Here is a 12,364-nt window from a genome sequence, read left to right as displayed (position 1 = left end):
AGCCACCAACAAGAATTCTCGAGATCGACTTCCTTCTAGGTGATTTACCTGAGATCCAAAGCTTCTGCGCATCTTGTCTTCAAACTCAGGTTCTGGCTGGAAATGAAGGTCCAAGAGAGCCATCTCGGTGGCTGGGGAGACCGGAGCGATGGATCCTCAGAGGGCAGTGGCTAGCGAGCCCGGAGTGGCACACGCCAGGAGGCCAGTGGCCATCGCCGGCTAATGGCCAGCGGCAGGGCTAGGGGCTAGGGGCCAGCTCTGCGCACTTCGGTCGGGCTCATTTTCATGTCTGCGTTTGTTTTTTCTATTTTCGGTTGGCTAGGCCTTCGAATTTGTGGATTGTGTTTTTCTAGCAGAAGAGGTCGTCCAAGAAATAGGGACATTCCAAAAGTAGAAGTTCAGTCGATTTGCAATTTTTAAAGGTTGTAGACATATTCCTTGCGAAGGTTCACATTTTTCTCCAGAATTTTAAAACATTTAAAATAGATTTATTTAAAATTGGAGCATGGTAACATGTGGGAGATGGTATCGCCGGATACTCACTCCAAATGCACTGCCTTTTTCTGAACCGGGCTTTACCTCTTTTGATTGTATAGAACGAAAATACAACCAGTTCCAACGGACTATTATTACGTTATCTTTACCCCTTTTCAAATGCCGTGCTAGACCCTGGGCTGGGTATTATTACATTATCTTTTTTTTCTATTACATACATTATCTAAGGCAAGGGATCTTGGGGTAGACATATCCGGAGGTGTCCCCTTGCGCGTTCTGGCAGCGGGCCGCGGTTTCTCCAACGTACGCAGCTGTGATCGCCATGGAGTTGACGTGGATGTTCGTGCAGCTGCCGCTCTCGCTGCAGTCGAACTCGACGGCCGTCTTGTACCTCGAAGTTCCCTTCAGGTTCGTATACGTTATGTTGCTCAGCACCACCGCCCCCTACGGCAAATAAAGATCCCCCAGCACAAACATTAGTACTCCCTCTGTACCGAAATACTTATAGTTGGAGGAACTTGATAGTACTAGCTGCTCCACGCGTATACAGATCGTCCAAACAGTTAATAAACAAATGCACTACTACCATGTTTGGAACGTCGTGGCGGTCGACGTAGAACTGGTTGATGACCACAGGATGGTCTACGTTGGTGAACTTTATGTCGGTGAAGGAGATGGATTTCGCGTAACCTTTCCCACCCTGCAGTGCCAAGAAACAGTATAATCACCCGGGCGTCAAAATCATATGATCAGCTCGTTAGTAAGAGAAGGCCGGTTTCAGGTTGGTTTCATGGCGTGTCGATACACTAGCTAGCACTTTAGTACCTGCCACGTCTTGATCCTTGCTCCATTCGCGGTATTGATGAACTGGACGTTTTTTACGTCGATATACTCCACGGATTCGGTTGCTCCCTTCCTGCCCAGGCTCCCCACACTAGCCAAGAAACACAATCACGTCATTTTACTCCTCTTCTTGGAGTTGGAGTGCATGGTAAATAGAAAATGCAGATGGAAGAAGCCTCCCTATTGTAAGCCTTTTCTTGGTACCTTACACCATGGCCGGGGCCGCAGACGATTCCGTCCACGGTGACGAATCGGCTCCCGGGGCCGATGGAGATGCAGTCGTCGCCGGTGCCGATGGTCGATCTGGTGACGCGGACGTCTTGGCTCCGGTCGACGTGCACGCCGTCGGTGTTGGGGCTGTCCCAGGGCGCGGTGATCGTCAGCTGCGTCAGGTGGACCTTGCTGCTCTGGCTGACAGCGATGTGCATCTGCGGGCTGTTCTTGCTTCTGAATTGGCTCAGCTCCACGTCGGCGCATTTCATGACCACCAAGGACTGTATCGATCCATGCGGTGGCACGTATAGTACGCAATGAGATTACATGCACGTTGATTTGCGAATGCTAATTTCCTAGACATTATACTTGCTTTCTACTACACGTTTGTACTAACCGTCGGCGCCTTAGGTATACAGTCCTGAAAGAAAAGAACAATAGTAGGTGAGTAGAAAATGCAAGTACGAATTAAAAGTTTTTCGTTCTTTCTTGCAAGAGGTGAGTTGGCCTCTCACAGCATGGCCTTTGCATTTATCGCCCCACCACGTCCCGCCTCTGCCGTCGAGCAAGCCGGTGCTGCCGCCGGTAACCGTGAGCCCGTGGACCTGGTAGAACATCAGCCAATAGTTCTTCTCGCTCCATGGGCGCGCCGGCGGCGCTGTAATCGTGCCCATGACCTACGACAGCCAAAGAAAGGCCGCAGGATTTCCTGACCGTCAAATGAGACCTAGCCATGGAAACCACGGACCAGACCTAAGACGAGATCAGGAAAGACGAACGGTGCATGCGTGCCTGGACGGTAATTCTGCTAGAGGCGCAGGGCCCGCTGAACCTGGTGGGGCCGACGAGGAAGGATTTGGCCGCCGGCACGAGCAGCGTCGCCGACCATCCTCTGGCGCCGCACGCCGCCGTCCATGCGTCCATGAACGCCTTCCCATGCAGTACAGAAAACCAACGCACATCCGTAACGTAGGTTGAGTTATTTCGATGGAGAGCGCGACGGCAAGTCGGGCATCGCGCGCGCGTGCGTACCTTGGTGTCGTCCGTGGTCCCGTCGCCTCGAGCACCGTAGTCCTTGACGTTGAACACGCCGGCGGCGGCGGCGAGCACGCCACACCACGCGAGGCCCGCGAGGAGCAGGGTGGCCGTGCGGGTGCCGATGATACCCTGCAAGATTACTTAGTACTGTGCACTATCCTCAAGTTATGTGCTCTGTCTTAGACGACATTAGTGCGTACCATAGAGGTGGGACTCGTAAGGTCGTTCGCACGTGCAAAACTGTTGTGGTGTCCTTACTCTCCCGCAGTGTGTGAGTGGAGTCAAGTGCCAAGCTCCGTTCGATCCTGAAATGTTTTTCCGTGGGGGTATATATATCCTCTTCAAGTTTATGTCGGGCTGAAATGAAGAGTGCCGAAAGCATACGTGGTAGTGCATCTATGACATGTGGACCCATCTAAAAAACACTTGGCTGCACTCGGTGATGGTTTGTACTCCCCCGTTCCAAATTACTCGTCGTGGTTTTAGTTCAAATAAAACCACAACGAGTAATTTGGGACGGAGGGAGTATATATGTATGTCGGAGAAGCGTCGAAACTGGGGGTGGCATCTTTTCTTCATTTATTTTTTGAAACAACCAAAGAGGCGGCACCGTTTGTTTTGGTGTTGAAGATTGCCCAAGTGGTGTTGAAGCCACATAGCATTTTGCCAGATCTTGTATCTGTCAACGCCCATCGGTACCAGATGGATCTTTTGTCATCTTCTGGCGCCAAAGAAATGAAAATCGATGGAGCGACATGTACGTTTGCCCCACAAAATAAAAGAGATATACGTTCGATTGCGCAGATGTAATGCTTAATCGTCCCAAATTGAATGTGCAAACAATTTCGGTGCACTTTCAACGCTTATACTTTCAACGCTAGTTGTAATGGGAGTATCATGTACCAGTATCATGCATATAATATTAGTATATGATATTATTTCCGTAGTGCACGGTATTATAGAATAGTATCATATCTTATTTATTGATGCATGACACATATTAGTAGAATATCATTTATTATAATACGGTATCATAATATGATACTCGACCATCACTTTTTTTATTTAATTCTATGCAACCTCATCAAAATTGCCTACTTTGTATGCATTATACTAGTCAATTATGATACTCCCATTACGGTTAGCCGTATCGTTTCATGGTCAAAGATCTGATATGGCATCTTATTTAATGAGGAAAGAGAAATCAACCATATCTTAGTTTTGATATTAATCTTAACATCAAATGCAGATATCTCTTAAGTTTTCTCTCGCCAAATGCGTCAAAATGACTTGTTTTAGATGCAATACTGAACGTATAGTGCACTGTCACTGAGACTGCTATATCTAAACATTCATTTAATGTCATTGGATATAGCTCAAGATATGGTGCACCGGCCCTGCCCTAAGTAAACTATCCCACCAAAGCCATTCCAAAGCTCCTAATCAACAAACTCAAACCCCCAATTCATGGTTTTGCATGGAGACCATTGCCGGGCATGCAAAGCATCCGAGCGACACTATCCCACAAACGAGCACGACATAGCTGCCATCAAACCCCACCGCGGTAGGGAAGAAACTGAGAAGAGAGCTTGCCTAGAAGAGTTTCTCCACTGAAACGACACATGCAAAATACTTTCTCCGTTCCTAAATATAAGTCTTTATAGAGATTCTACTAGGTGGATTACATGCGGAGCAAAATGGATGAATCTGCACTTAAAATGCATCTATATACATCCGTATGTGGTTCATAGTGAAATCTCTACAAAGACTTATATTTAAAAACGGAGGGAGTAAAACCGAGCGAGCCGAAAAGACGATCCACGTGATGACATGAGCCATTACCACATGTTGGGTCCACTCAACCAGGTTCTTCGCATGAGCCACCTGTCCAGGTAAATGTGCTAAGGTATGCGTGACATGGCGGTTGAACTACACGAGAAAGCAACAAGTGGCCAATTGATACTACGAATGAGCCCGGGAAACACACAAGCCCGCCAATGCGCGGAACAAGTAAAAAAAATCTCCAATGCTAAATGAGCGGGATCAATGACACCACACAGGATGCACCAGGTTCAATGTTGAGGGGCCATGGAAAATTGACACATCGCACATCGAGCACCCACCCGCCAGTGGTTTCAGGCCCATTTGATGAGGTTGGGCATTAGAGCATCTAAAGAAGGCCAAACAAAAAGGCTCTACGTACCCGATCGCATGGTCGTGCCCAACAAGCCCCCAGGCCGCTGGCTGCATAGTCGCGGAATTCTGATAGGTTGCTCGCGGCACCGAACAGCCAAGCAACATCATAGGGGACCACCCAGGTAAATGATTCGTAGTCGGTTGGGAAGTTCAGGCAAGTTAAGAACAGGGTTATTAATGTAGCCGGCTGCAGGCTATAAAGAAATGCTATGTCACCTAAGCCCTTCATGAAAATCTACTCATATAGCAGGGTAGCTCTTATATTGGCTCTAACCATTTAATATTACCATGAGTGATGCATACGACTAGAAGAGAGCTGCATGTAGACTACTTTTTCTCGATCAATGTGTTACAGTCGGGCTCTAGATTAACAATCTCTCTCTCTCTCTCTCTCTCTTTTATTCTTACTCTTTCAAGTAGAATTTCGATAACATCTCGGGACCATGGTCGTGACCACGGACGCGAGTACTTCCTCACCCCTCATCCTGCCACCAACTATACACTTTAGACGGCGAAAGCCCTTAATAAAGAGGTGAGGCTCTGATGCTAATTGAGAGTATTGATATGGTTGACCAGAGGGGGGGGGGGGGGTGTGAATAGGCAACTACCAATTTTTAGCTCTTTTAACAAATTAGTGCTTGACAAGAAAGTAGGTTGTCTAGATAGGTAACTAGGTGAAAAACCTATATGACAAGCACGACAAGAAGACACAAGCAAGCACAAGATATAAACACAATATAAGCTTACACAAAGTAAAGGTAGGAAATAACCACAAGTGGAGTCGATAAAGGCGAAGTTCCCACCCTTTAGTGGGAGACACGTCTCCGCGGTGTGGAGGCACAATGCTCCCCAAGAGATCACTAGGGCCACCATATTCTCCTCACGCCCTTGCACATTGCAAGATGCCATGATTACACTAGTGGTGCCCTTGAAGGAAATATTCCCTAGAGGCAATAATAAAATTATTATTTATTTCCTTATATCATGATAAATGTTTATTATTCATGCTAGAATTGTATTAACCGGAAACATAATACTTGTGTGAATACATAGACAAACAGAGTGTCACTAGTATGCCTCTACTTGACTAGCTCGTTAATCAAAGATGATTATGTTTCCTAGCCATAGACATGAGTTGTCATTTGATTAACGGGATCACATCATTAGAAGAATGATGTGATTGACTTGACCTATTCTGTTAGCTTAGCACCCGATCGTTTAGTATGTTGTTATTGCTTTCTTCATGACTTATACATGTTCCTATGACTATGAGATTATGCAACTCCCATTTATCGGAGGAACACTTTGTGTGCTACCAAACTTCACAACGTAACTGGGTGATTATAAAGGTGCTCTACAGGTGTCTCCGAAGGTACTTGTTGGGTTGGCGTATTTCCATACTAGCATTTGTCACTCCGATTGTCGGAGAGGTATCTCTGGGCCCTCTCGGTAATGCACATCATTATAAGCCTTGCAAGCAATGTGACTATTGAGTTAGTTGCGGGATGATGTATTACTGAACGAGTAAAGAGACTTTCCAGTAATGAGATTGAACTAGGTATTGAGATACCGACGATCGAATCTCGGGAAAGTAACATCCCGATGACAAAGGGAACAATGTATGTTGTTATGCGGTCTGACCGATAAAGATCTTCGTAGAATATGTAGGAGCCAATATGGGCATCCAGGTCCCGCTATTGGTTATTGACAAGATAGGTGTCTCGGTCATGTCTACATAGTTCTCGAACCCGTAGGGTCCGCATGCTTAACGTTCGTTAACGATATAGTACTATGAGTTATGTATGTTGGTGACCGAATGTTGTTCAGAGTTTTGGATGAGATCACGGATATGACGAGGAACTCCAGAATGGTCCGGAAGTAAAGATTGATATGTGGATAGTAGTGTTTGATCTCCGGAAAGGTTCCGAAATCCATCGGAAGGGGTTCCGGATGTTTCACGAAATGTTTGGGCACGAGAAAACTTTATTTGGGCCAAAGGGGAAAGCCAACGAGGTTTTTGGAAAGCACAAAAGGAAGTTTTGCGGAGTCCAGGGGCCAGATGCCAGGGAACCTTGGCGTCTGGCCCTGAAGTCCGAGAAGGACTCTTGCCTTTCGGGTGAAACTGACTTTGTGGAGGCTTTTACTCCAAGTTTCGATCCCAAGGCTCAACATATAAATAGAGGGGCAGGGCTAGCACCAAAGACACATCAAGAAACACCAAGCCATGTGCCGGCAACCCCGTCCCCTCTAGTTTATCCTCCGTCATAGTTTCTGTAGTGCTTAGGCGATGCCCTGCGGAGATTGTTCTTCACCAACACTATAACCACGTTGTCGTGCTGCCGGAACTCATCTACTACTTCGCCTATCTTGCTGGATCAAGAAGTTGAGGACGTCATCGAGCTGAACGTGTGCAGAACTCGGAGGTGTCGTGAGTTCGGTACTTGGATCGGTCGGATCATGAAGACGTACGACTACATCAACCGCGTTGATAAACGCTTCTGCTTAGCGATCTTCAAGGGTATGAAGATACACACCCCCTCTCGTTGCTATGCATCACCATGATTTTGCGTGTGCGTAGGGAAATTTTGAAATTACAACGTTCCCCAACAGTGGCATCCGAGCCAGGTTTTATGTGTAGATGTTATATGCACGAGTAGAACACAAGTGAGTTGTGGGCGATACAAGTCGTACTGCTTACCAGCATGTCATACTTTGGTTCGGCAGTATTGTTGGATGAAGCGGCCCGGACTAACATTACGCGTACGCTTACGCGAGACTGTTTTTACCGCCGTGCTTTGCACACAGGTGACTAGAGGGTGTCAGTTTCTCCAACTTTAGTTGAACCGAGTGTGGCTACGCCCGATCCGTGCGAAGGTTAAAACAGCACCAACTTGACAAACTATCGTTGTGGTTTTAATGCGTAGGTAAGAACGGTTCATGCTAAGCCCGTAGCAGCCACGTAAAATTTGCAACAACAAAGTAGAGGACGTCTAACTTGTTTTTGGAGGGCATGTTGTGATGTGATATGGTCAAGATGTGATGCTACATTTTATTGTATGAGATGATCATGTTTTGTAACCGAGTTATCGGCAACTGGCAGGAGCCATATGGTTGTCGCTTTATTGTATGCAATGCAATCGCCCTGTAGTGCTTTACTTTATCACTAAGAGGTAGCGATAGTCGTAGAAGCATAAGATTGGCGAGACGACAATGATGCTACGATGGAGATCAAGGTGTCGCGCCGGTGACGATGGTGATCATGGAGGTGCTTCGGGGATGGAGATCACAAGCACAAGATGATGATGGCCATATCATATCACTTATATTGATTGCATGTGATGTTTATCTTTTATGCATCGTATCTTGCTTTGATTGACGGTAGCATTATAAGATGATCTCTCACTAAATTTCAAGATAAAAAGTGTTCTCCCTGAGTATGCACCGTTGCCAAAGTTCGTCGTGCCCAAACACCACATGATGATCGGGTGTGATAAGCTCTACGTCCATCTACAATGGGTGCAAGCCAGTTTTGCACACGCAGAATACTCAGGTTAAGCTTGACGAGCCTAGCATATACAGATGTGGCCTCGGAACACTGAGACCGAAAGGTCGAGCGTGAATCATATAGTAGATATGATCAACATAGTGATGTTCACCATTGAAAGCTACTCCATTTCACGTGATGATCGGTTATGGTTTAGTTGATTTGGATCACGTGGTCACTTAGAGGATTAGAGGGATGTCTTTCTAAGTGGGAGTTCTTAAGTAATATGATTAATTGAACTTAAATTTATCATGAACTTAGTCCTGGTAGTATTTTGCAAATTATGTTGTAGATCAATAGCTCGTGTTGTTGCTTTCATATGTTTATTTTGATATGTTCCTAGAGAAAACTATGTTGAAAGATGTTAGTAGCAATGATGCGGATTGGATCCATGATCTGAGGTTTACCCTCATTGCTGCACAGAAGAATTATGTCCTTGATGCACCGCTAGGTGACGGACCTATTGCAGGAGCAGATGCACATGTTATGAACGTTTGGCTAGCTCAATATGATGACTACTTGATAGTTTAGTGCACCATGCTTAACGGCTTAGAATCGGGACTTCAAAGATGTTTTGAACGTCATGGACCATATGAGATGTTCCAGGAATTGAAGTTAATATTTCAAGCAAATACCCGAGTTGAGAGATATGAAGTCTCCAACAAGTTCTATAGCTAAAAGATGGAGGAGAATCGCTCAACTAGTGAGCATGTGCTCAGATTGTCTGGGTACTACAATCGCTTGAATCAAGTGGGAGTTAATCTTCCAGATAAGATAGTGATTGACAGAGTCCTCTAGTCACCATCACCAGTTACTAGAACTTTGTGATGAACTATAGTATGCAAGGGATGACGAAAACGATTCCCGAGCTTTTCATGATGATGAAATCGATGAAGGTAGAAATCAAGAAAGAGCATCAAGTGTTGATGATTGACAAGACCACTAGTTTCAAGAAAAGGGCAAAGGGATAGAAAGGGAACTTCATGTAGAATGGCAAGCAAGTTTTCACTTCCGTGAAGAAGCCCAAAGCTAGACTAAAGCCTGAAACTAAGTGCTTCAACTGCAAAGGAAATGGTCACTGGAAGCGGAAATGCCCTGAATATTTGGTGGATAAGAAGGATGGCAAAGTGAACAAGGGTATATTTGATATACAGGTTATTGATGTGTACCTTACTAGTGTTTATAGTAGCCCTTGAGTATTTGATACTTGTTCGGTTGCTAAAAATTAGTAACTCGAAACAGGAGTTACAGAATAAACAGAGACATTGAGGGTGAAGTGACGATGTGTGTTGGAGGTGGTTCCAAGATTGATATGATCATCATCGCACACTCCCTATACTTTCGGGATTAGTGTTAAACCTAAATAAATGTTATTTGGTATTTGCATTGAGCATGAATATGATTTGATAATGTTATTGCGATACGGTTATTCATTTAAAGTCAGAGAATAATTGTTATTCTGTTTACATGAATAAGACCTTCAATGGTCATACACCCAATGAAAATGGTTTGTTGGATCTCGATCATAGTGATACACATATTCATAAAATTGATGCCAAAAGATACAAAGTTAATAATGATAGTGCAACTCATTTGTGGCACTGCCGTTTGGGTCATATCGGTGTAAAGAGCATGAAGAAACTCCATAAAGATGGATTTTCAGAATCACTTGGTTATGAATCATTTGATGCTTGCGAACCGTGCCTTTTGGGAAAGATGACTAAAACTCCGTTCTCCGGAACAATGGAACGAGCTACTGACTTATTGGAAATAATACATACCGATGTATGCGATCCAATGAGTGTTGATGCTCGTGGAAAGTATCGTTGTTTTCTGACCTTCACAAGATGATTTGAGCAGATATGAGTATATCTACTTGATGAAACATAAGTCTGAAATAGTTGAAAGGTTCAAAGAATTTCAGAGTGAAGTGGATAATCATCGTAACAAGAAACAAAAGTTTCTCCAATCTGATCGTGGACATGAATATTTGAGTTACGAGTTTGGCCTTCAGTTAATATAATATGAATAGTTTCACAAACTCATGCCACTTGGAACACCACAGCGTAACGGTGTGTCCGAACGTCATAATCACACTTTATTTGATATGGTGCGATCTATGATATATCTTACCGATTTACCACTATCGTTTTGGGGTTATGCATTAGAGATAGCTGCATTCACTTTAGGTAGGGCACCATCTGAATCCGTTGAGACGACACCGTATGAACTATGGTTTAGCAGTAAACCTAAGTTGTCGTTTTTTAATATTTGGAGTTGCGATGCTTATGTGAAAAGGTTTCAACCTGATAAGCTCGAACCAAAATTGAAGAAGTGCGTCTTCATAGGATACCCAAAGGAGACTGTTGGCTACACTTTCTATCACAGATCCGAAGGCAAGACATTCGTTGCTAAGAATGGATCCTTTCTAGAGAAGGAGTTTCTCTCGAAAGAAGTGAGTGGGAGGAAAGTAGAGCTTGATAAGGTAATTGTACCTTCTCCCGAATTGGAAAGTAGTTCATCACAGAAATCAGTTCCAGTGATTGCTACACCAATTAGTGATGAAGCTAATGATGATGATCATGAAACTTTAGATCAAGTTACTACAGAACCTCGTAGGTCTTCCAGAGTACGGTCCGCACCAGTGTGCTACGGTAATCCTATTCTGGAAGTCATGTTACTAGACCATGATGAACCTACGAACTATGAGGAAGCGATGATGAGCCCAGATTCCGCGAAATGGCTTGAAGGCCATGAAATCTGAGATGGGATCCATGTATGAGAACAAAGTGTGGACTTTGATTGACTTGCCCGATGATCGGCAAGCCATAGAAAATAAATGGATCTTCAAGGGGAAGACGGACGTTGATAGTAGTGTTACTATCTACAAAGCTAGACTTGTCGAAAAAGGTTTTTGACAAAGTTCAAGATGTTGACTACGATGAGTTTTTTCTCACTCGTATCGATGCTTAGAGTCTGTCTGAATCATGTTAGCAATTGCCACATTTTATGAAATCTGGCAAATGGATGTCAAAACTGCATTTCTAGAAGAAGAGTTGTATATGATGCAACCAGAAGGTTTTGTCGATCCAAAAGGTGCTAACAAAGTGTGCAAGCTCCAGCGATCCATTTATGGACTGGTGCAAGCATCTCGGAGTTGGAATATATGCTTTGATAAGTTGATCAAAGCATATAGTTTTATACGGACTTGAAGTGAAGCCTGTATTTACAATAAAGTGAGAGGGAGCACTACAACCTTTCTGATAAGTATATGTGAGTGACATATTGTTGATCAAAAATGATGTAGAATTTTTCTAGAAAGCATAATGAAGTGTTTGAAAGGAGTTCTTTAAAAGAAAGACCTCAGTAAAGCTACTTACATATTGAGCATCAAGATCTATTGAGATAGATCAAGACGCTTGATAAGATTTTCAATGAGTACATACCTTGACAAGATTTTGAAGTAGTTCAAAATGGAACAGTCAAAGAAAGAGTTATTGCCTGTCTTACAAAGGTGTAAAATTGAGTAAGACTCAAATCCCGACCACGGCAGAAAATAGAAAGAGAATGAAAGTCATTCCCTATGCATCAGTCATAGGTTCTATAAAAGTATGCCATGCTATGGACCAGACCTATTGTATACTCTGCCCTGGTTTAGCAAGGGAGTACAATAGTGATCTAGGAGTAGATCACTGGACATTGGTCAAAACTATCCTTAGTGGAATAAGGATATGTTTCTCGATTATGGAGGTAACAAAAAGGTTCATCGTAAAGGGTTACGTCGATACAAGTTTTGGCACTGATCCAGACGACTCTAAGTCTTAATCTGGATACATATTGAAAGTGGGAGCAATTAGCTAGAGTAGCTCCGTGCAGAGCATTTAGACATAGGATATTTGAAAAATACATACGGCTCTGAATGTGACAGACCCGTTGACTAAACTTCTCTCACGAGCAAAACATGATCATACCTTAATACTCTTTGGGTGTTAATCACATAGCGATGTGAACTAGATTATTGACTCTAGTAAACCC

At 44.0% G+C, this 12,364-nt stretch overlaps 1 protein-coding gene across 1 annotated transcript in view; it reads right to left on the bottom strand.

Moving 5' to 3' along the window:
• Positions 1 to 652: 652 nt before the first annotated feature.
• Positions 653 to 12,364, bottom strand: part of LOC123039328 (polygalacturonase ADPG1-like) — a 123,614-nt gene continuing 111,902 nt past the window's right edge. Inside the window, exons 5-12 of the mRNA XM_044462537.1 lie at positions 2,584 to 2,718; positions 2,344 to 2,481; positions 2,067 to 2,228; positions 1,949 to 1,972; positions 1,543 to 1,832; positions 1,321 to 1,429; positions 1,079 to 1,195; positions 653 to 939 (exon numbers count right to left, since the gene is read on the bottom strand). Of these exons, the coding sequence (XP_044318472.1) occupies positions 715 to 939; positions 1,079 to 1,195; positions 1,321 to 1,429; positions 1,543 to 1,832; positions 1,949 to 1,972; positions 2,067 to 2,228; positions 2,344 to 2,481; positions 2,584 to 2,718 (1,200 nt within the window). The 3' untranslated portion in view covers positions 653 to 714. The remainder of the gene's footprint in view (positions 940 to 1,078; positions 1,196 to 1,320; positions 1,430 to 1,542; positions 1,833 to 1,948; positions 1,973 to 2,066; positions 2,229 to 2,343; positions 2,482 to 2,583; positions 2,719 to 12,364) is intronic.

Source organism: Triticum aestivum, chromosome 2B, assembly GCF_018294505.1.
Source record: "Triticum aestivum cultivar Chinese Spring chromosome 2B, IWGSC CS RefSeq v2.1, whole genome shotgun sequence".
Taxonomy (NCBI): Eukaryota; Viridiplantae; Streptophyta; class Magnoliopsida; order Poales; family Poaceae; genus Triticum; species Triticum aestivum.
Note: the sequence above shows the minus strand (reverse complement) of the source record. Positions and strands in the feature narration are given on the sequence as shown.